The sequence below is a fragment of the Vulpes lagopus genome, chromosome 19, assembly GCF_018345385.1.
Source record: "Vulpes lagopus strain Blue_001 chromosome 19, ASM1834538v1, whole genome shotgun sequence".
NCBI lineage: Eukaryota > Metazoa > Chordata > Mammalia > Carnivora > Canidae > Vulpes > Vulpes lagopus.
This window is the reverse complement of record NC_054842.1, coordinates 3091234-3114109: the sequence shown is the minus strand read 5'-3', so window position 1 is coordinate 3114109 and position 22876 is coordinate 3091234. Positions and strand designations below refer to the sequence as shown.

The following is a 22876-nucleotide window of genomic DNA, read 5'->3' as shown; positions in this document are numbered from 1 at the left end:
CACATGTGAAAGGAGAGGCATTGGTGCTGTGTTTCCCAGACACTTGGCAGATCATTTTCTCTTGTGCCTGTGACTAAAACCAGACTTGAAAATTAAAAAGTATGTCTCTCATTTTTTTGAATGACAATTCAAACAAAAGAGACTGCAAATCTACCCACACAAACACTGCTTTAAGCAACCTGAATGAAAAACTGGAGAGAAATCTTGAGATCCATTTACAAATAAGAGATTTTATTCCAAATTGGCTTGTAAGAGAGATCAAGAATTTAAAGTTATAGCCCTGATAACACAGTTACCTGGTGGACACTTGATCTGAAAGGTCAGCCTCCAATACAAAAATAAAATAAAAACTCAAAAGTTTATGAGAAAAAAAATCATTTTCTAATACAAAATTAAACGGGTTTTTGGAAGGAAAAAGAAAACGGAAGGTGATCTACTTTGGAATTGAATTTCATAATCCAGGACATTTCACCAGGCCTGGTATTTCGTTCTTTGTTCTCCCACCATTTTCTTCACCTATACACATCATTTCATCTTGCTTGTAAATGGCATTGCCAAGGACATCTGGTAAAATGCACGAGGTGTTCAAAATCCAACACGAAATCATATTCCATGGTTCTCCTGGGGAACTACAGGAGCAGAATAATTGAGACCCATTCTCTGAATCCAACTCATCAACTACTCTGGGGGAGGTGAGTACATGTGGTCAATGTAAGGGATCAAAAGGCAAGTTATTTCAAATATCCATTTCATGTACCTACCAATCAACACATTATTTATATCACCAATTAAAACTCTTTCAGGGTGATTTCCGATTTCAAAGGGATTTTATTTTATTTTTTAAAAAGGTTTTATTTATTTATTCATGAGGGACAGAGAGAGAGAGGGAGAGGGGGGCAGAGACACAGGGAGAGGGAGAAGCAGGCTCCATGCAGGGAGCCTGACATGGGACTCGATCCCAGGTCTCCAGGATCACACCCTGGGCTGAAGGCGGTGCTAAACCTCTGAGCCACCCAGGCTGCCCTCAAAGGGATTTTAAAGGAAAGTTTAACTCACTGTTTTAAAACATACTATGTACCAACTACTGTGGTAGCTATTTTTATATGGTGAATTGTATTTTATTTAATATCAAATTCTGTTTCTTTTTTTTTTTCAAAAAGATTTGTTTATTGTTTTAGAGGGATAGAGAAAGAGAGAGAAAGAGAGAGAGAATGCAGTGGGAGGGGCAGAGGGAAAGAGGAGAATCTCAAGCAGACTCCCCAGTGAGTGCATAACCCAACGACGGGCTCGATCCCATGACCCTGAGATCATGACCTGGGCCAAAACCAAATCTTTCTTAAGCATGAAAGAGGTAGTATAGGAAGGAAGGAAGAACATTGGGCCAGGAGCCAGATTCTGGACCTGACTGCCTCTGTCTGACCATTTTAACTTTCAGAGTCTCTGTCTTCTCATCTATAAAATCCAACAGTGAAACCTGTCAGGCTGATCCTCATAGGCTGTGTAAGAATTAATTAAGCTTAATGGATTCGTAAGTGCTCTGGTGAAAGCAGTGCTCAGTAAGAATGTAACAGCAAGCACTGCTGTATTCCAGACCACAGTGAGGTAGGACTCTGCAGATTTCTGAGCAATGCTCCAACCCCTAGGAATGACTAATTCTATAGTCCATAGCATAAAGAGGTATAAAGAAGTAGAAAGGCCTCCAGGATGGCTTAACAAGAACAATAGTATCAAAGTCCAAAGAACTATCTTGCATGTTTAAGTTGGAGTTAGTAAGGTTGTAAAGAATTGGAAAGCTTAGGCAAATAGTTAAATCTTTACTGCTTGCTATTTATGCAGGAAGGGGAAGCCAAGAGAACACAGGACTTCAGAGCCAGAGACCTGGGTATGCCGGGTAGGCTTTGTGATTTTGTGATGGTCTGGTTTTAGACAAATTACTTAACAGTTTTTTTCTTTTTCCTTTTTTTCCCCTTTTAACTTACTACACAAAAGTAGAGAGAATAATGTAATGATTCCCATGTATCTATCTACCACTTAGCCTCAACAATTATCACCTCATAGTCAAACTTGATTCATCCAGCCTCCTTTTCCTGGATAACTGGTGCATTAGTTATCTATTACCATTTAACAAATTACTCTGAAATTTCAAATTCATGGCTTAAAACCACCTGCATTTATTTCCATGCTTTCTGTTGGTGAGGAATTTGGAAGCAGCCAGGTGGCTCTGGCTCAGGGCCTCCAGTGAAAGTGCAGTCAGGAGGAAGGCAGGGGCTACAGGCATCTGGAGGCCTGACTAGGCTAAGAGCTGGGGATGACAAATGATGGCCCTGAGGCCAAATCTAGCCCACTCCCTGTGTTTATAAATAAAGTTCTATTGAATACATCCTCTTCCTTTCATTTATATATTGCCTATGGCTGTCTTTGGACAACAACAGCAGAATTGAGTGGTTCTGATAGAGACTGTATGGCTTCCACACCTTAGCATTTACTACCTGATGTTTCAGAGAAAATGTCTGCCGACTGCAGAATCTGTTTCCAAGATGGCTCACTCACTTGGCTGTTGGCAGTAGGTCACGTTTCTAGTCATGTGGGCCTCTCCATTGGCTGCTTGCGTGCTGGTTCACAACCTTGAGGTTCTCTGGGTGAAATCTGAAACTGACCCCATACATAGAAAGGAGGGAGAGACCAAAGAGGCAGGACACTCCAGGTTGGCAGGTGGCAGGTTTGACAAGCAAGGAAGATGATGGGGGAGGCTTGTCTTGGGTGGCCAAGAGATGAGTAGGATGGTCAGGTCTCCACACCTGACCTCCAGAATCTTACATTTATACAGAGACCTGAAGAGGGTTCAGTTGCATGGATAGTCCAGACAGTCTCAACACCAACTCTCTCAAGGCTGTGTCCCTGAAATGGCTCTTTAGTGTGGGAATGGTGGGCAGAGCATACATTCCAAGGACGGAGGAGGAGTTTCCTACTGCCTAGATCAACCAGCAGTCAGATCTCCTTTACCCCCTCCAACTTGGAGTGTCCTCACAACATGGCAGCTAGTTTCCCAAGAGCACATGATTCAAAAGGGAGAAGATGACAGAAGCCATGTTTATTACTTATATTTTATGACCTAGACTCAGAAGAGATATACCAACATTCTATAGTATCCTATTGGGATGGGATGTCACAAGGATATAAGTACTTGGGAGGCAGGGATCATTGGGGACCATCTTGGAAGCTAACAACCACAGTTAGTGATCCTTTCCTTAATCTATAAAGTTGGGGTTTGGGACAGGATTGAGAATTTTTTCCTTTAACATTTGACAATTACATGATGTAGGGAATTTCTGATAATTTATATTTTTATGCTTTGGTCACAGGATGTATTCAATATTTGTTGAATTTTAATATCCATATTTTACTTTTGACTCATATATGAATTCACCATAATTTACTATTTACATTCTTAGAGCCATTGTTAATGTAATTATTTTCCTTTATCTAGGCAGTATTTCAAAAAGTTCCTAAATCCAAACATTTGTTTTCTGTATTCTATTCTTAGAAGACAGAGACAAATCTGTGCTGTTCTTAAGGATTTATTTTAAAGTCTGACTTTTCTAAACTACCAATCACTGTATTTTCAGCCCAATCTCTCAGGTTTACATTCATTGCATGATATAATAGTCCATCATATTCCTGAGGTTCTGTAGCAGTATAAATCAATGGAAAACAATACCATTTATTATATTAAGTATTTTCTACTTCAGCAATTTACTAGTAGTTAAAAATAAAAGTTAAAAAAAAAATCTGTGGTTTCCTGACATAGCAAATACTCAATAATGGTTTCCCAAATTCCAAATATAATGTGCAGGAGATAATTTCCAAGTCAAAAGACTAGAATTCGGTTGTAGAGAAAAGCACAAAGAGATGGGGCTTTGATTCTGGTGATGTTCATTTAATTACTGACTTACTCATTCAACAAATATAAATCCTGTGTCTGGAGTAATCCTGTCTCTAAGAAACTTCTAGTCTGGTGGTCACACACAAATATCTTTGACCTTGGTGAGCCAACAATATAACCTTTAATATCCTAGAATATATGGTTAAAAAAAAGTAAATAGCTGCATTCATAACAGCCCAGGCATTTTCCTGGAAAAGAAAAGCCTGCTCTGACATTCATATATGAGTCAAAATTACTCTAGTATGGACTCTGAGATTAGAACTCTTAGAACTTATAGTATCTTCCTCTTAAAATACATAGTTTTGATGAGCGAAAGAGGGATTCTCATGATGGAACACAGAGTAATGTACAGAATTACTGAATCACTATATTGTATACCTGAAACTCATATAACACCCTATGTTAATTATGCCAGAAATAAAAAAATATATAAAGTTTCAAGCATTCTGAAATCTCTAATTTGTTATAAAGTGAACTTTTTTTTCTATACAAATCCAGACACATTTCAATGACCAATGTGATCCCGGTCCAAAGCACAGGGTGTCACTCCCATGGTATGGTATTGTGAACTTGAGGCCCTTCTGTACAGAACGGAACTGTGCTTCCAAGCCCCTTCTGCCCACACTGTTTCTGGCTTACTCACATGCTGGCTTGGAAAATGTTAAATTTTATTCTGTTTCATGGCTTATTCAGTAATTTCCACAAGTAAAAATAAATCTGGTTCTGATTTGGCTATGTTTCTTGCATCTGGGAAAATAATTAAGATACACAAATTTAAATTTTTGCTTAGAAAACCAGGGGAATGAGATAAGTAACTATTTCTATGGATTGTTTACTAGGAAAGACAAAAATGATCAGAGGCTTTCTAGAGTTTTAGTGAAGCATCTTTAGTGTCTATAAGACGTGGTGTACTTTACAGCATTTTTTTCTCTAGCGAGAACAGAAAATGCAGGGGGAAAAGATGTGTACACATCAGTGGTAAGGAGAGGACTGTTCCAGAGTCTGAGTTTTACAAGTAAAAACTACTTTAGAATTTTATCTGGCTTGATTTGGGCTTATCTTACCATCTTCTGGGAGCCATGACTGTTATTGCTATCAACCACAGTCCATCTTTTTGACAAAAATAGAATTTGGGCTTTATCAAGGCTAGGTATGGGGACCTGTTAAAGGGCTCGGATGCAATTCCTCAGAGTGCGTTCCCTTCCCTAGTGATCCCAGAAAGGCATATGACCTAACCGTTTCCATTTTTGTCAGAGTACCTATTTTAAGATTCCTCTTTTCTTGTCCAAGGACATCACTTGTCATTTACTTAATATATTAGCTTCTGAACTATGTATGAGTCAACAAACTTAGTTTGATGAGGTGGAGGTTTATTCAGAGTGTTCTGGGCATCAGGCACTGTGCCAGATGAGGGGACGCAGGAGTAAAGACCCACCTGGCCAAGTGCAGCAGGGGATTGCACAGTCGTCTGCACCAATCGATGGAGTGCTCCCCCTTGAAGGTGAGGGGTGTGATGCTGAGGGCAGAGGGGAGGCACGGGGTGTAGGTTTAGTTATGAATTAGCAAGAGTCCTTGGGAACCCAGGAGCAGTGCATCCTGCCACACCAGAAAGGAGAGGAAGAGCAACAACAGAGGGGCTGAAGGGCCACACAGAGCCAGTATTCGTTCAAGCAGTAATCACCTGTGAAGAAGCAGCATGCATGGACTGGAGAGGAATCAACCACACAGGCTAAGGGACCCTAGGCCAAGAACCACTCAGAGGAGTCCCTGCACACACAGAGGCTTAGAGCAATGCCTGGCTCATATGACCACCTACCGCATGCCAGCCTTACTACCTCTCTGGCTCTTATTACTGCCCAGCTGTGTGCAGGCCACGAAAACAGGGGGGACTGCTCCAAGAGTGGAGCTGCCACTAGCCACCTGATCTGGTATCATGGCACCATTTTCCCCCAAATCACTTCCCAGCTCACCCACTGATATAGGATACCCAAGTACAAGGTAGTCCTTGGCCAGCCCAGCTCCCTGAACTGGCCAGCTTCATGCTGTGTCTTCTACACAACGTCTCACTCTGACCATAATTGGTAGGCACCACTGCCCAGGGCCTCGTTGTGTTGGGGAGATGACAGCATAAGAGAAAGGGAGAGGTCATCTCAGAGGGGCCATCCCAAGTCTCAAAGCACCACAGCTTACCAGGCTGGGACGTGGCTTGGGGCCCTGGAACATGGACCATCCCTCCCCAAGAACTAAGGTTCCAGCACCGTCTGCCACTAGCTTCCTTGGAAGCCAATTCTCTCTCTGGACTCATTTTCTTCTGAACCACATATTGGCAAACTAGCTTGTGACTATATATCCAATAGTCAAATGCTTTAGCACCTTTGTTCCAGTCTGTGAAACTTTTAACTTTCCCTTAAAAATGTTTATTTATCTACCACAACCTGAGAGCACAGATGCAGGGAAGAGAAGTTCAGAGAAGTTCAGAGGTAAATGCTGGAAATGGATTAAATATACCTAACCCTAGGAAACAAAGACATTACTGAAGGCCCCAGCCCAGATGGCCCAGCCTGGCAAGGGTCCCACACCTGATTTGAGGCCCTTGAGGGCTATACTTAGCACTGTGGTGTCTTCTTAAAGCCCTTATCTTATTCTTCCTGACTGATTTCTGAGGCTGTTATCTTTCTCAAAAGCTGCGTTTGGACCTAGCACTCTGGATTCTGTAGGTGCTTGGCTCTGGGATGGCTGGCTGCCCCGAGGCCAGGGAAAGTGGGGACTGTACTGAAGATGCAGTATCCTTGTGCTCCAGGACACTGAGTGACTCCTTTCTAATTTTAATAAAATCTCAAAATTATCAAGTATTGAATAAATCAATTTGAAAAGAAATAAAAGGGCATCTCTAGGATGATATTTACCATCTAGAATTCTTTGCAAAGGTCTCACCAACTGAAGCCTAATTCTTTGAAAATGCCCTCTGCTAAGCAAACAATTTTATTTTCCCCTGCTACAGAAGAAGGAGCTGCTCTCACTGCGTCTCCTTTCCTCTGTCTCCTCCCATCACAGCTGTGAGGAACGTGGACCAACAGAGCACTGCTCCAAATGGGCTCCAGGGCTCCTGCATTAAAACCAGTGCTGGGGGGCACTTGGGTAGTTCAGTTGATTAAGCATCTGACTTCAGTTTGGGGCACGGTCCTAGAGTCCTAGGATTGAGTCCCTGCTCAGCAGGGAGGCTGCTTCTCCCTCTGCCTCTGCCTGCCACTCTGTGTGCTTATGCTCTCTCTCTCATTCTCTGTCAAATGAGTAAATGAAATCTTAAACAACAACAACAATAGTGCTGTGCAAAAATGTAGATTTCTGGGCCTTTCATTTCATAAAACAGAACACTGAAGTGCAAAGAGACTACCTGCCTCATTTACGGCCCAGACTTCAATTGTTCTTGGCACTCAACTGCCTGTGCTCGGGATCTATGTTTGCTGGGGACTGAGGATTAGGGGTGAGGAGTTTGGAGCAACAGGAAGGGCTTTTTAAATGAGGGTGCCTGTGCCCCACCTTAGATCTAGGGAATCCAACTCTTCAGGTGTGGGGTCCAGGCACATGTATTTTTCAAAAGTTCTACATTCAAGATGCACAGTTTAAGAACTGCCTGATGACCTAAAATTTTCAGTAATGTTTTGTCGATATAATAGGAACTTGAAAAGTAGCGATTCAAATGCAAATTAAACATAATATACTAATTATTCATAAGTAATAATTTCTATTGACAGATTTACTGTCAATTTCTGGTCACTAAACAGTGAAAATCTCAGGGGATAGGCTAGGCGCCAATGAGGTTTATTTCTAACTGTCTTTAAGAACTCCATTTTGACCTGGGCTCACCAACTGACCAGAGGACCCTGCAGAAGCTCTCTCTGCCTCTGATACATGGGAATAGCCCAGTGATTTGAGGCTCTACTTATTTACAAAGCCTATAGTTAAATGTCAGATTAAAGAAAAATTCTATATCCTAGAAAAGTCATTAATAGTTCAGTAAGTAGACTGAAGACATGTCAGTTAATCTGGGTTTTTGAAAAGTACTAAGTGGTTGACCTTTCATCTCTAGGATCTTCTGGACAGTGAGATGACACAGGCAATGTAATAAAAAAATCTTTGCTTCGACTAACAACAACACAAACTTGCGTGGCCCAAGCAGCAGGGCCAATCATGCAACTAAGCCATGGACCAGCAAGAAGGAACAGGAGACAGGCATCTGGCACAGGCTCTTCCATCCAGCTTTTACTCTGGACCTGTTATTCTTAGATTATACTTTTAACAAAAAAGTAGTGGAGAGAGGAATGCTTTTACTTGGTTTGCAGTTCAAGACCCTCGGAAACCTTGAGCACAGCACTCATCACTGTCTACAGCCCACTGCATGGAGCAGATGCATTTGAGCTGCACATGCACAGATTTAAAATCAACTTTAGTGCAAGACAAGCTAGAATGCCCTGTTTGAAGGCATTGGTAAATATGAGTCAAAACCCGCTGGACATTTCTGTCCCTCCAGAATCTTAACAGCAAAATCAGCACCAAAATCACGTTTTCTTAGAAGGTGATATTAATCAGAGAATCACACCTATGTCTTCGGAAGAAAAAAGCCCAAACAGACTTCAAATCTTTTAGATTTTCTTCTTCTTTTAAACTTTTATTTATTTATTTTTTATTTAAGTAGGCTCCATGCCCACTGTGGAGCCCAATGTGGGGCTTGAACTCATGACCCTGAGATCAAGATCTGTGCTGAGATCGAGTGTCAGGTGTTTAGCCAGCTGAGCCACCCAAGTGTCCTGGATTTTTTTTTTCCTCTTTTAAAATAATATGAGACAGGGAGGGGTACCTGGCTGGCTCAGTCAGTAGAACATGCAACTCTTGATCTCAGGGTGGGTTCAAGCCCCATGTTGGGCATAAAGCTTACTTTTATTCATTCATAAACAAACAAACAAACAAACAAAATAACATGAAACATGAGACAAAATTTTGGTTAGTTCTTTATTTTTCAATGATGATGTGTATTAATAAATTCTGCCTTTGAATTAGGGCTTTGCTTTGTTGTTAGGTAGAGCATATCTGAAGACAGAGGAAGCCAGGAGCTAAGATGACCTGAGAGATCATTTAGCCATGTCCACAGTAAACATTCACACCTATGAGCACCCTCAAAGCAAATATAACAGCTCTGCAGCAGGACTTCCAGGTAAATGTATTTAGTAAGAGAAGACATGTTAATATCCAACATCATCACACACCACAGACCCTTTGCTTTTTAGACAAATACATGACAACGTGAAATCCTGAGTGAGAGGAAAGCCTTAGTAGCATGAAGCAGGATCTCACCGTGACATGGAGTTCAGGTACGTACACATGGCCAGGGAGTTGCCTGCCCCAATCTATGAAACCTCACTAGAAATGCAATCGATGCATTTACCAAATTTTTTTGATTTACCAAAATTCTTCCAAAGACAATGCCATTCAATTAAAACATGTTTTTGCTTCCATACCTCCTAAAATTTTGGGGTGCTACCTGCCATCCCACACACCATAAATTAAGTAACTGTAAAAATGTATTTGCAAACTTACTATAGATATTGCATATTTGCATACTACAAATACTAAAAACAAGCTATCAGACCATTCTTTTAAAGATGTCCGAGAAATTCTATGAAATACCATAGAATGGTGGGTATTGCATCTGTGTGATCCCATCATCACCTATTTAAAAAGTAGGAGAAGGGCAGCCTGGGTGGCTCAGCGATTCAGTGCCGCCTTCAGCCCAGGGCATGATCCTGGAGACCCGGGATCGAGTCCCACATCGAGCTCCTTGCATGGAGCCTGCTTCTCCCTCTGCCTGTTTCTCTGCCTCTCTCTCTCTCCCTCTCTCTCTCTCTCTCTCTCTGTCTTTCATGAGTAAATAAATAAAATCTTTAAAAATAAAAAAATAAAAATAAAAATTTTAAACTTAAAAACATTTCCTGTGACTTTGAGTCTCACTATAAGTGTTTAAAATTTTCTTCTAGACCAACTGGTCATTACAGTTATAATTGGGGCATACATGATAAAAATTACGTAAATATAACATACATATTGATAAGCAATTATTGGACATACATTCCTGGAAACATTTTGGAAATGTGTCTTTTAAGGAGATGGATTTGGTTTTGGCAAGTGGGTGGCTGGGGTGCCTTTATAGAAGGCACCCTATAGTGCCTGACACCTCAATGTTGTAAGGTTCTCTTAGCTGTGAGGCTTTCACCCTGGGGACAAGACACAGGGTAGGGTTCAAGACAGTGAGGGGTGCCTTCCTCCTGCTAAGCAGGGGAGGACAACCGTAGAAGAGAGCTGGTGTGGCACAGGACAGCCAGGAGGGACCACAGGGCACCTGGGCTTCCGACAACTACATTTTAGGAAAGAAGATGCACATAATTTGGGGATCAGAACATTGAGGACCTTATAATTGTCTGTGCCCATGGGCTCCTCACAAGTTTAAGGAAACTGGCTATGGGGAAAGACTGTGTTCTGCCCCTCACCTCTATGATTTTAGCCTTTCCTTTAAATAGGAGCTGAGCAAGTACTCTGAAATACTGAGCAGGGTGCCAAATTCAGGTTAGTCTGCCCTCAGCCTTGGTCTCACCCTGACCTCACCCGAGGCCCACTGAGGACAAATCCCACTTTGCCTCAGATAACCTCTGGGTTTCCACATTCGATTCATGCCCTCAAACTTGGTGTGTAAAATATTTATTATATAAAGTAAATTTTACTCTGAAAATTTCACCTAATGTTTAAATTTTTTTTTCTAAGGGAAAAACCAAAGCATATGAATATCTGTATAAAGAGTAAGGAAGAAGGAGGAAGGGTGTGTGAAGAATGCGTTCAGGGGAGCCTGAAAATGGCATTAGGGAATTTAAGGAACTATTCCAACCACCAACATGAGGGAAGACTTTATTCCTCATTTACTTATATGAGTGTTTCAAATGCAGAAAAGCATAAAGGTAACAAATGGCAAATCATCCCCCTCCCAGAGAATTCCTGTTGCTCTTAAATAAGTAGTACGTGTGCACGGTCAGAAAATTCACACTGTATGTGAAAAGAGATATCCTCATTTTTCCTCAAAGGTAGCTACTACTCAGGGTTTCCCAGAAGCCCTTCTAGGGAAAACAAATGCACGTTTGCATTCACCCATTTCTCGTCCATTCCTTCTCTTCTTCAAAATTTAACTCAAACTTGTTCTGCATCCTGCTCTCTCCACTTAATAAAATAGCAAATACACACTCACGCATGCAGCTTTGTGCACATGCATGCACATGACACACACACCGGCACAAAAGAGATCTTTTTAAAGAGCGGGTTCATAGAATGTTCTCATGTGCAGCCATTATCATATGATAATTATTTTAAACTGTTTCCTACTGAGTTTAGTTGTGTCTGGGTTCTTGCTATACTTCATTTCTATGCTTTGACAACATTACTGTGGTCCACTTTGCAGTTACAACCATCACCCTAGCAAGAGTAATTCTGGTTGGGGGTAATCTAAATTTTGATTCAACTGCCTTCTAGAAAGGGTGGGCCAATTTACAATTCTGTCAAGTATAGAAAAGTGTCCATTTCCCCACACCCAGTGGGAACAGGTTATCAACCACCATTTGCCAATAGGGTGAGTGAGTAAAATGTCATGTTTCGCTGTTTGAACTTACATTTCTTTAATGGTGAGTGAGGTTGAACACTTCTTCCTATGTTATGCTTTGATTCTGGCTTGTCTTTTTTAATGGATTTATCAAAATGCTGCTTGAATTAAAGATCTTAACCATTTTTCTTATGTTGCAAGTGTTTCCCCAGTTTCCAATTTATCTTTTGAGGGTTTTTCTTTTGTCATATAGAAGCTTTAAATTGTTGTGCTTTTCATATCTCTTACCTATCTGAATTTTGCAGGAGGGTGGTGGCAAGAGGCACGTTAAAAATGAGGTAAAATAAAGTATAATATTTTTCCCAAATAATTGTTTGTCATCAGACCATGTAACAAACAATCCTCCTTTTTCCCCATTACCACAGAGTGTTAATTTTACCATAAACTAAAGTCCCAGTTTTATTTGGGTCCATTTACAGACTCTCTGCTCTATTCCACTGATCTATTTCTTCCCTAATTCAGAATGGATTTAATTACTATAACTATTGTATTATTCAGAATACATTTTAATATCTGGCAGAGCTGGAGGCCTCATTTTTCTCCTTTTTCAGAAATCTCCTTGCTATTCTCAAATGTTTATTTCTATATATTTGAACTGGCATCACATTTTCACAAGACTGAATCTTTTGGTCCTAGCAGAGTTTTAAAAATATTCTTTACCTAGATTACCCATATTGTTTTTATAAGTTATTACCTAAAGGATTTCTATTTTGGCTTTTTTGGTAAATGGAAATTTTTTTTTCAACAGTATTTTCAAATGGCCATTATGTCTTATGAAAGGAAATAATTTTAGATAAACCTTCGAACCTACCTCCTTACCAAGTTTTCCTATTGCTTCCAGTAACTTACCTTACCTGGTGATTTTTAGATTTATAACCTTATCATCTTCAAGGGGTGATACATCTGCCTGCTCCAGGTTACTTGACCTTCTTACTTATTCCTCTTGTAAAACTGCTTTGGTCAGCAGACCCCGCACAATGCGAAGCATCAGTGGTGGGAATAGGTTTGCTGACACTGCTGTGAGTGCTTCTGGTGCCTCACTGGGGAGCATGATACTCAGATTTTGATTTAAGATACACATACACTGCCTAGAACTTGCCCTGCACCTCAGAAACTGAACCTCAGTAATGCAGCCTTCCCACTGCTGTGCCCTGCTGGGTGACCCACGCTTCTCCCTCTTCGCAGTACTCTTACCACAAGTACTATCCTGGGGACACTTCCAATCATGGGTACATTCTGCTCCAGCATGGGGACTCCCATCTCTTGGCGCCCTTGCTTCTATCAGAGGGTCAGTTGGGGGTCCTCCTTGCAATTTTTTCCTCCCACCTCCCCAGATATAAAAGGAAACATTGCTATATAAGGTGGCTTGGGAGCCTGATGGACTATGTAGGTCAGAACCCAGGTCCTGGATGCAGAGCTTGTCGCATCAAATGATACTTCTCCCTGGTTTGATTCCTAGGTATCTATCACTGGAGAGAACTAGCTCTGGGCATGGAGGAATCTCTGTCTTCCTACCCACACTCTGCTATAAGCAGAAAGTCAAAATGAATTATCTCCAGCATCATCTCTAGTAGAATGTGGAAACCCCTGGGAAGAAGTTTCTACTTTCATAGCATTTTTGCTGCTTTTGCCCACACTTTCTCGTTCTCCCTCATTCCATGCAAGATATTATGCAAGATTCTATTTACTCACTTCTCCTTACTTAATGTTTCTGTAGAAGGCAGGCTTAGAAACTGTGGGGGCTGCCCTAGGATGATTCTTGGAAATCCCTGTCTTGTTCTTTTGCTGAATGTTAGGTCTATTTTTTTTAACATTGCTCAAATACTTTTGTTTTGCTTAGTTTAGTTCTTTAAATCTATTCATTGCTCATATTATTAGGATCTTGTTTTGTTATACCATCCTAAACTGGAGTCTTCTGTATTTATTTAAGCTAGTAACTTCAAGGCTGAAGGAGATGCTGAGTGAGTCCTCTAAATTATGGCCCCTGGCATTTGCTAAAAAAATATACTGATTTTCAGGACAAGTTGCCCTTACCTGATGCTTGAGTGCTTCCAAAGACTCAAACTCCAATCTGGCCAGTTTCATCTGGATATGCCGTGGTTTGTCAGGGATGGCAAATGCAAGTATAAACTTTAAAGCCAGGAGTGCATGCTGAAAATAAGAAAGAGTATATGTTGATATGGCACATTAGACCACATGTGCAATGAAACAAAACAGTACCTAAGCAATCTGTGATTCTTCTCATGAATCTTGGGTAATTTCCCGTGATGTATCAGAGATCAACCAGGCCCAAGAGTTACATTTAACGCACCCCACTGTGGCCCACTCAATAACTACCATCTTACTTTGCTTTACTCTTTTAAAATCAGTATTCCCTTAAATTGGTATCATATGCTACTTTTAGTGTTTTATAGAAAAATGAAAGTTATTCTGAAAAGTCTTTCACAAAATGTTTTTTTTCCTACCTGTGTCTAATTTCCCAAAGTATCTCAGCATATGACATGGGCAGACTCTTTGCCTAGTAACATCTTCCCTGTGCTATGCTACCTGGATGAAATGTATATCATTTTAAATACCAGGTGCCTTGAATCCTCTACATCCCCAAAAGTGCCTGGTGTGGTTTCTTTCTGATAATCAATAAATACGGATGAATTGGTTGGCTATAAATATAATATCTTACCCTGCTGACTCTGTTTACTATAGGGCCAGTACACAGAAATAGAGTGTATCCATTAGAACATGTGAAGCTTAGAACCCTTCTACACTAAAATCATACAGAGGTTCTCTATACCATAATGATATAAGGTTTATAATTACGCTTTTTTTCTCTGCAAAACCGAGTAAGCCAAAGGGACCTCAAATGCATGGCCTTGACCTACTGAAGCTTTTGCAATTCTAGTATCATCTTGTGATCCAGGATCAACACCCACACAAGTCTGAACGATGAAAAGAATTTGATGACAGCATGAATTACTAAATATTAAAAGCTGTGAGATGATTTTTAAAGGTAAGAATTAAAAGATATTTCGAAAATCAGTGAAGGAACTAGAACAACCTCTAAGAAATGTTACATTGAATTATTGACAGAAAAAGAGGACAGCTTAAAAAAAACTAAATGAACCCCTTACTGTGGTATTTTCTTTTTTTTTTTTAATTTTTATTTATTTATGATAGTCACACAGAGAGAGAGACAGAGAGAGGCAGAGACATAGGCAGAGGGAGAAGCAGGCTCCATGCACCGGGAGCCCGATGTGGGATTCGATCCCGGGTCTCCAGGATCGCGCCCTGGGCCAAAGGCAGGCGCCAAACCACTGCGCCACCCAGGGATCCCACTGTGGCATTTTCAAAAGGAGGATGAAGTGCGAATACCCCATGGGTATCTTCTGGGAGAAGCATGAAATCATGAAGGAAATCACCATCATGCCAGAACAATCAATAATTTAATTCAAAAGCCTGAAAATGGGCAGAGCCCCAGGGCAGGCCAGGCACTCTAGGTATTAACAAGAGATCTGGAGTGAGCCAGGGCCAGGTGGTCTCCACCACAGTGTGACTGCTCTGACCAAAGACACCTGGAAGGTACTGATTAAGCATCTACAGTGTGAAAACTAGTAGATAACAGCATGGATGAGGTGACATCATCTGTTTTAAGTCTGAACTAATTGAGTTAAACGAACAGGAACCTGGATAAAATCTACAAACAACAAACAACTCAAAAAAGGTATGCTGTATCTTTATTGCATTCTATTGGGAGTACTGACATTTAATTTTATGTAAGACTTAACCTCTTCAGTGGAAATACTAGACAAGAAATGAACAAATGAACAGATGAAAAGAAATCTTCCACGTTTTCCAAAATAGAGTGTTCCCAAACTTCCAGAACCCTACCATGAGTCAGGTCACTGGCTTCTCTCCATCTCTCCCAACAAATCTGTACCCATTTTTTCTTCTTTGGAGTCTTGGAGGGAACCAGGGAGAAAAAAGACACTGCTGAGATCTTCCCTTGGATATAAGGTGCCTATAAGATGTGTCACCTCTCCTTTGGGAACTGGGACCAGTTACTGGGAAACCAAGCAAGGCTGCTACAGACCTCAATGCTCATATGTGCTATACAAAATGTTCATAACCCTCATGAATTAAAAATATTGGTGTTTATTAGACAAGATCAGTTAAAATAGGAAATCATTTTAACATAGTTGAAACACTTCCATAGCAATAAGTTTTTATGAGTAGCTCTGTAGTTTGTTTTCCTAAAATATTTTATACTGATTTTTTTTTTTAAGATTTTACTTATTTATTCATGAGAGACACAGAGAGAAAGAGACAGGGACATAGGCAGTGGGAGAGGCAGGCTCCATGCAGGGAGCTGGATGTGGGACTTAATCCTGGGACTCCAGGATCAGGCCCTGAGCCAAAGACAGAGGTTCAACCACTGAGCCACCCAGGCGTCCCTACATTAAATGTTTTTAAAGGCCTGTATGTAGAGAAATCCATTTCTTTTGAACTGTATTTGCAAAATAGGTTCCTAATAGACCTTATTTTTAAGCTTTTAAATTCCCACTGAACACCTTCAGGGTTATGCTCCTTGAAGAGTTCCACACAAACCACACAGCTGAATATTTTTCTTTTTTCTTTTTTTTTAATAAATTAATTTTTTATTGGTGTTCAATTTACCAACATACAGAATAACACCCAGTGTTCATCCCGTCAAGTGTCCCCCTCAGTGCCTGTCACCCATTCACCCCCACCCCCCGCCCTCCTCCCCTTCCACCACCCCTAGTTTGTTTCCCAGAGTTAGGAGTCTTTATGTTCTGTCTCCCTTTCTGATATTTCCCACACATTTCTTCTCCCTTCCCTTATATTCCCTTTCACTATTATTTATATTCCCCAAATGAATGAGAACATACACTGTTTGTCCTTCTGATTGACTTACTTCACTCAGCATAATACCCTCCAGTTCTATCCACGTTGAAGCAAATGGTGGGTATTTGTCCTTTCTAATGGCTGAGTAATATTCCATTGTATACATAGACCATATCTTCTTTATCCATTCATCTTTCGATGGACACCGAGGCTCCTTTCACAGTTTGGCTATTGTGGACATTGCTGCTAGAAACATCGGGGTGCAGGTGTCCCGGCGTTTCATTCCACACAGCTGAATATTCCTTAGCTTGCTACTAGCACCATAAAAGCCAGAGGGAAGTCCATCCTCTCACATTTATCAGTGTCTAGTGTGCTAGGCATGGGCCACATGTCGAAGGATTCTATAATGAATGAGATCATGTTCTGGCACACAGTGTAGAGGAGGACATGATTATAGGCCATCCCTTAATGCCATGTGTGATTGGTACTGCCCACTATACACAGGACAAGGAACTGCTAGTTATCCCAGTTTGCATGAGTTTTAAGAGGACTTTCTGAAGAAAGTATGTTTGAGCAGAGACATTCAGATGAGGAGTTGGCTAGGAAAGGGGAGGAGCATTCCCAGAGAGAGAACAAATGCACCAAAGGATGGTGGGGTTGAGGAGAGAGGGCCTATGGGGGCACCCAGGAACTGGATGACACAGAAGCTGAGTGAGGAGGCACTGGAGGTACCAATACAGGAATGATGGGCTCAGATTTGTCCATTTGTGGCACAGAGAGTGGACAAGTGCGGAGGCTACAGAAGCACAGGCAGGTCAGCAGGGCAAGCTGATGTGTGTGAGATCAATGAGATGGAGCTTCCAGGAATGAATGGAGGGTTCACCAGCAGAGGACCAGACAGGCCTCCATGGCTCCTCCATGATGATGTGCACAGAATGAGGAGCAGGCTGGAGGGAGAAGGTCTACGTGGGCGATGGACTTTTAGGTGTCTAAGTAGAGATGCTCAACAGGCTCTGGGGTAGAGAGGCTTCACATTCATGACAGGGCTTGGGGCAAACGTCTGGGAGTCTGGGGTATGTGCATAAGTGGCACATAATGTCATGGGAATGGGTGAGACTCACAGGGATGCACAGTGAGGGAGAAAAGATGAGATGAAGCAAGAAGATGGCACAGGACAGAACTGGAGGAACGTAACAGGTGTGATGAACAGAGGGAGAGGTCGGAAATGTAGCTTGAGAAGCAGCACATGGAGGAAGGCAAAAATCTGGGAGGTTCTGGGGCTACAGAAGCAAAAGGAAGAGAAAGAAGCCACTCAAAGTGGGCACTGGAAGGTCAAGTATGTGGAGGCTGGGGAGAAGCTTTTGGTAATTGGTGGGAGTGTTTTCAGCTGAGTGGAAGTCACAGAAGTAAGACAAAGTGGGCTGAGAAGGGCCTGGGAAGCAAGGCTGGAGAAAGGTGGACCACAAACAGGGTTCAGAAAGTGGAAGGAGGAAGAGTAAAAACTGAGGTAGTAGCTGGAAGGGAGACCTGGCCTAGCCAGGTGTTTTGGTTTAAAAGTCTAAGCCTTGAATGGCAAAAGGTGAAGACCCTGGAAGGAAAAGTCTAGGGCATGGACCAGGCCACCGTGCAAGGCAGGGTCTTCACCATGGTCAAGTGTGACATTGTCACACTGAGGGGGAGTCGACCTGGGGAAACAAAGGCATTGGGGGCATTGATTTTAAAGAAGAGAAGAATTTAAAAGAAATTTATTGTTCAGAATATGCAACGCAGATTTAAAATGAGGAAGGACAGGTGAGAATCCCACAGCGTTCCCATTTTTCTTTTAGAGACCTAATCTTAAACCATCACTAAGTATCCTTTCCTCGAAACAGATCCTCCTAATCTTTGGCAGAAAAAAAAAAAAAAGTGTCTTAAGAAGCAAAAAAAAAAAAAAAAAGCCAATTTTATTAACTAGATTTAGAAGAAAATATATCAGCATCTTGGCAATGGTTTTCTTTGGATAGTTGGCAATACAGGCAATCTCTTTAGGCTCTAACAAACACGCATTACTTTTTTTTCCCCAACATTTTTTTTTCAGTTTTTAATTCCAGTTAACATCAGTGTTATATTAGTTTCAGGTGTACAATACAGTGATTCAACACTTTCATACAACACTCTGTGCTCATCACAAGTGCCCTCCTTAATCCCCATCACCTTACCCATCCTTTCACCCACCCCTTCCCTCTGGTGACCATTAGTTCTCTATAGTTGAGTGTTTCTTGGTTTGTCTTTTTTCCCTCCTTTGCTCATTTGTTTTGTTTCTTATATTCCACATATGAGTGAGATCATATGATATTTGTCTTTCTCTGGCTGACTTATTTCGCTTAGCATCATACTCTTTAGCTCTGTGTTGTTGCAAATGGCAAGATTTCATTCTTTTTCATGGCTGAATGACAGTCCATTGTATGTATATACCACATTTTTATCCATTCATTCATCAATGGACACTTGGCCTTGCTCTATAAATAATGCTGCTGTAAAAATAGTGGTGCATGTCATGCATTACTTTTATAATGGGGGAAAGCACTTCTGTGAGAAAGAACACAAGGGTTCCTCACAGTTAGAGAAGGTCATTGAGAAGACATGACCACTAGTGGACCTGTGAGCTGGACCTAGGTAACTGGAGGCTGCTCACCTTTCCCCCCGTCCTTGGAAAGTGAGAATGAGGCTTGCCTTTTCTGCTTCCAGAAGCTGCTACAAGGACACAGCCTTGAGATGGTGATGTGGTATTGAGAACACCTGCACGGTATCCACGTCTGAACCCACTTAAGGCCTCACTATAAACTTTTAAGATGTTGTGGGCAGGTGCAGGGATCCATTCGTCTTGCTGCCGCCCAAGACAAGCCTCGTATGTAAGTTCTCTTCACTATCAAACCTGCTGCCCACCAATGTGGAGTGGCCAGTCCCTTTCTTCCATCTCTCCCTGCCCTCCGCACTCAGGGGCCAGCTCAGATTTTACCCAGGAAGCTCTTCAGAGGGCTGTGATTCAACACTCACTTAAATGTATTACATCTGCCAAAGTTCCTTACCCTACCTCACTGTAACTGCCGTATGTCCAGTAAACAGACCAAAACAGGATAACTTGCAGCCCAGGAAGTCTGGCTTTCAATATGAGGTCCAAGAATAAAAGAAGTTGGTGAAGGCTGTCACTTTGCATTCATTCATTCTGCAAATATGTAGAGCACTTACAGCCAGACTGTCTAGATGGTAGCCTTCTTCCACCACTTCCTTCCCTCCTCAAATCTATCACACTGATCCAACCCCTCACCCCGTACCACTCTGTGACACTCCCCAGAAGTTCCACCAATTTCAGGTTTATTGGTTTAACATACCCCTGGGAAGGTGAAGGAGCATTACCATTCACCAGTAACTGTCAATTAATTCAATTAGTTGGTGCTAGCAAACTCTGTCCTCCATCCATCTCCAATACTCTTGAGTGCTCACAAGTAGTGGGGAAATGTCACAGCAGCTTCAGGAGTGGGGTACTGGCTTTGAGGAAGAGAAGTAAAGAGGAGAAGAAAGGAAATAACATTGGCTCGATGCTCAGGAAAGGATAAATTAGACATCCATCTTCCACCGCCTTCTCTTTACTGGTCTCTTTTAGTCAGGATCCAGGGTTCAAGTTGATGGGTTAAGTACGCTTTTTTTTTTTTATTAAAAAAAAAGTTTAAAAAAATTTTAATTTAAATTAAAAAAATTTTTTAAGTACGCTTTTGTGGGCCAGCCTGGAAACCTAAATAACAGTTACAGTACCATGTTTCAAAAAAAAAAAAAAAATTTTAAAATGTTGTTTATATTTTCCCTACAGCAAATCTGTTTCAAGGCTGGGAACTGTTTTATGCTAACTGAACTGAGAAAAAAAAATTGTAAGAGGCATTTTAGCTATTTCTACTTGTTTTCATAAATAAAAGTGAACCTAAGACAAAATGTGAATCTAGTCAGATTTGAAGAAAAACATATTAAAAGATGAATAGTTGGGTTGGCTTTTCATAGCCTGTCTATGAAAAGAGAAGACTTTTTATGGGCATGATTGTGATTCTTCTTTCATTGACAATCTTTTAAAGTAAAGCTCACAAAATTTTATCCAAAGTAAAGAAGAAAAAAAAAAACAGTGGGGGGTGGGTGGAAGATGGGCAGAATTTTAAAAGTAATAAATACAAAGAAGTTGGCTTCCCATAACAATATGCTTCAAGTAATGATTATAGGGTGTCTTTAAAAAGAAGAAAAGGACAAGACCAGAGAAAATTAGCATTCAGAGCTAAGTGTTTTCCAGTACCAGAAGTACAGTACTGCCTACCCTGCCATCTGTGCCACCCACCTCTGGTCACCACAGGGCGGGTCAAGCTCTTGGGAGTCTTGTGGCAGGTGCACAGAGTATGAGCAGAACCTTTTTATTTTACAAAAACTAGAAACTATTACACGATTGACAGTAGCAGCTGTGTTTGTAGCAGCATGTCCCCAACCTCATCTCTTATGAAATACAAAATGCAAATTAGAGATAAGTTCTTAGAATTCTGGAAAGCTAATTTGATCTCTACATCGGAATGTCAGCCATGCTACCACTCCCCATTCAGAGCCCCGTCACTACTGAATAAAAGAAACTCCCAAAAAGCATCCTCTGCTGATTACCAAATTATATGCCAAATGCCAATTAATAAATGATTAATGGATCCAAGATTTTAAAAATTATGGAATTAGATCCTTAAGAAAAAACCTCAGGAAAACAGAAATACAACATACCAAAATCTATGGGTTCCAGCAAAAACAGTTCTAAGAGGGAAGTTCACAGCAAATAGAGGCCTGCCCCCATGAAACAAGAGATATTCAAATTAACTGTTTAACTTTAAACTCTAAAGGAACTAGAAAAAGGAAAAAAAAAAGCCCAAAGTTGGTAGAAAAAAGGAAATAATGGATTGGAGTGGAAATAAATGATACAGAGACTACAATCAGAAAAGATCAATGAAGCTAAGAGCGGGTTCCTTGAAAAGAAAAATAGTATTAACTAATCTTTAGCTAGATTCATCAAGAAAAAAAAGAGAGGACTCAAATAAATAAAATCAGCAATGAAGTAGAAGTTACAACTGATACCACAGAAATATAAAGGATCATAGCAGATTACTAGGAACAATTACAGGCTAACAAGTTGGATAATTTAGAAATAATGGATAAATTCCTAGAAACATAAAATCTTCCAGACTGAATCATGAATAGAAAATCTGAATAGATTACTAATAAGGAGTTGAATAAATAATCAGATAGCTCCCCAAAAATAACAGCCCAGAGTCAAATGGCTCTACTGGTGAATTCTACCAAACATTCAAGTAAGATTTAACACCTATCCATTTCAAGCTCATCCAAAACATTGAAGAATAGGGAAAGCCTTCCTCATTCTATGAGACCAGCATTACCCTGCTCCCAAAACCAGACAAGAACATCACAAAAAAAGAAAATTACAGGCTGGGGATAAAAATAGATGCAAACTTTCCCACCAACAAAATATTAGCAAACTGAATTTAAGACACATTAAAAGGATCATACACCATGATCAAGTGGGATTTATTCCAGGAATGAAAGGATGATTCAACAATTGTACATTAATCAGTACTACATTAACAAAATGAATGATAAAATCTTACGATCATCTCAATAGATGCAGTAAAAGCATTTAACGAAATCTAACATCTAATTATCATAAAAATTCCTAACAAAGTGAGTATAAAGGAAATGTACATTTCCTTAACATAATAAAGGCCATATATAACAAATCCACAGCAGGCATCATACTCAATGGTGAAAAGTTGAAAGATTTTAAAATCAGGAATGAAGACAAGAATGCCCACTATTCCCACTTTTATTTAATACAGTACTGGAAGTCCTATCCACAGTAATTAGTTAAGAAAAAGAAATAAAAGGGATGTAAATTGGAAAGGAGGAAGTGAAACTGTCATTATTTGCAGATGACATGATGTTATATATACAGAAAATCCTAAAGATGCCACCCAAAAAACTGCTAGAATAAATGGATTCCATAAATTTGCAGATAAAAGATTATTCAAAAATCTGTTCCATTTGTATACTCTAATAACAAGTTATCAGAAAGAGAAATCAAGAAAACAATCCCATTTACAACCGCATCAAGAAAGAATAAAATACCTAAGTACAAATTTGGCCAAAGAGGTAAAAGACTCTATGAAACTATAGATATGTACTATGAAAACTGTAAGATATTGACAAACTGAAGAAGATAGAAATTAATGGAAAGATATTCTGAATTCATAGACTGGAAGAATTAGTATTATTAAAGTGCCCATACTGCCCAAAGTAATCTACAGATTCAA

General features: G+C 40.5%; 1 protein-coding gene across 1 annotated transcript in view; it reads right to left on the bottom strand.

Moving 5' to 3' along the window:
- The window catches only part of ANO10 (anoctamin 10), a 223663-nt gene that overhangs the window by 47407 nt on the left and 153380 nt on the right, over nucleotides 1-22876 (bottom strand). Inside the window, exon 12 of the mRNA XM_041734366.1 lies at nucleotides 13674-13790. Coding sequence (XP_041590300.1) covers nucleotides 13674-13790 — 117 coding nt within the window. The remainder of the gene's footprint in view (nucleotides 1-13673; nucleotides 13791-22876) is intronic.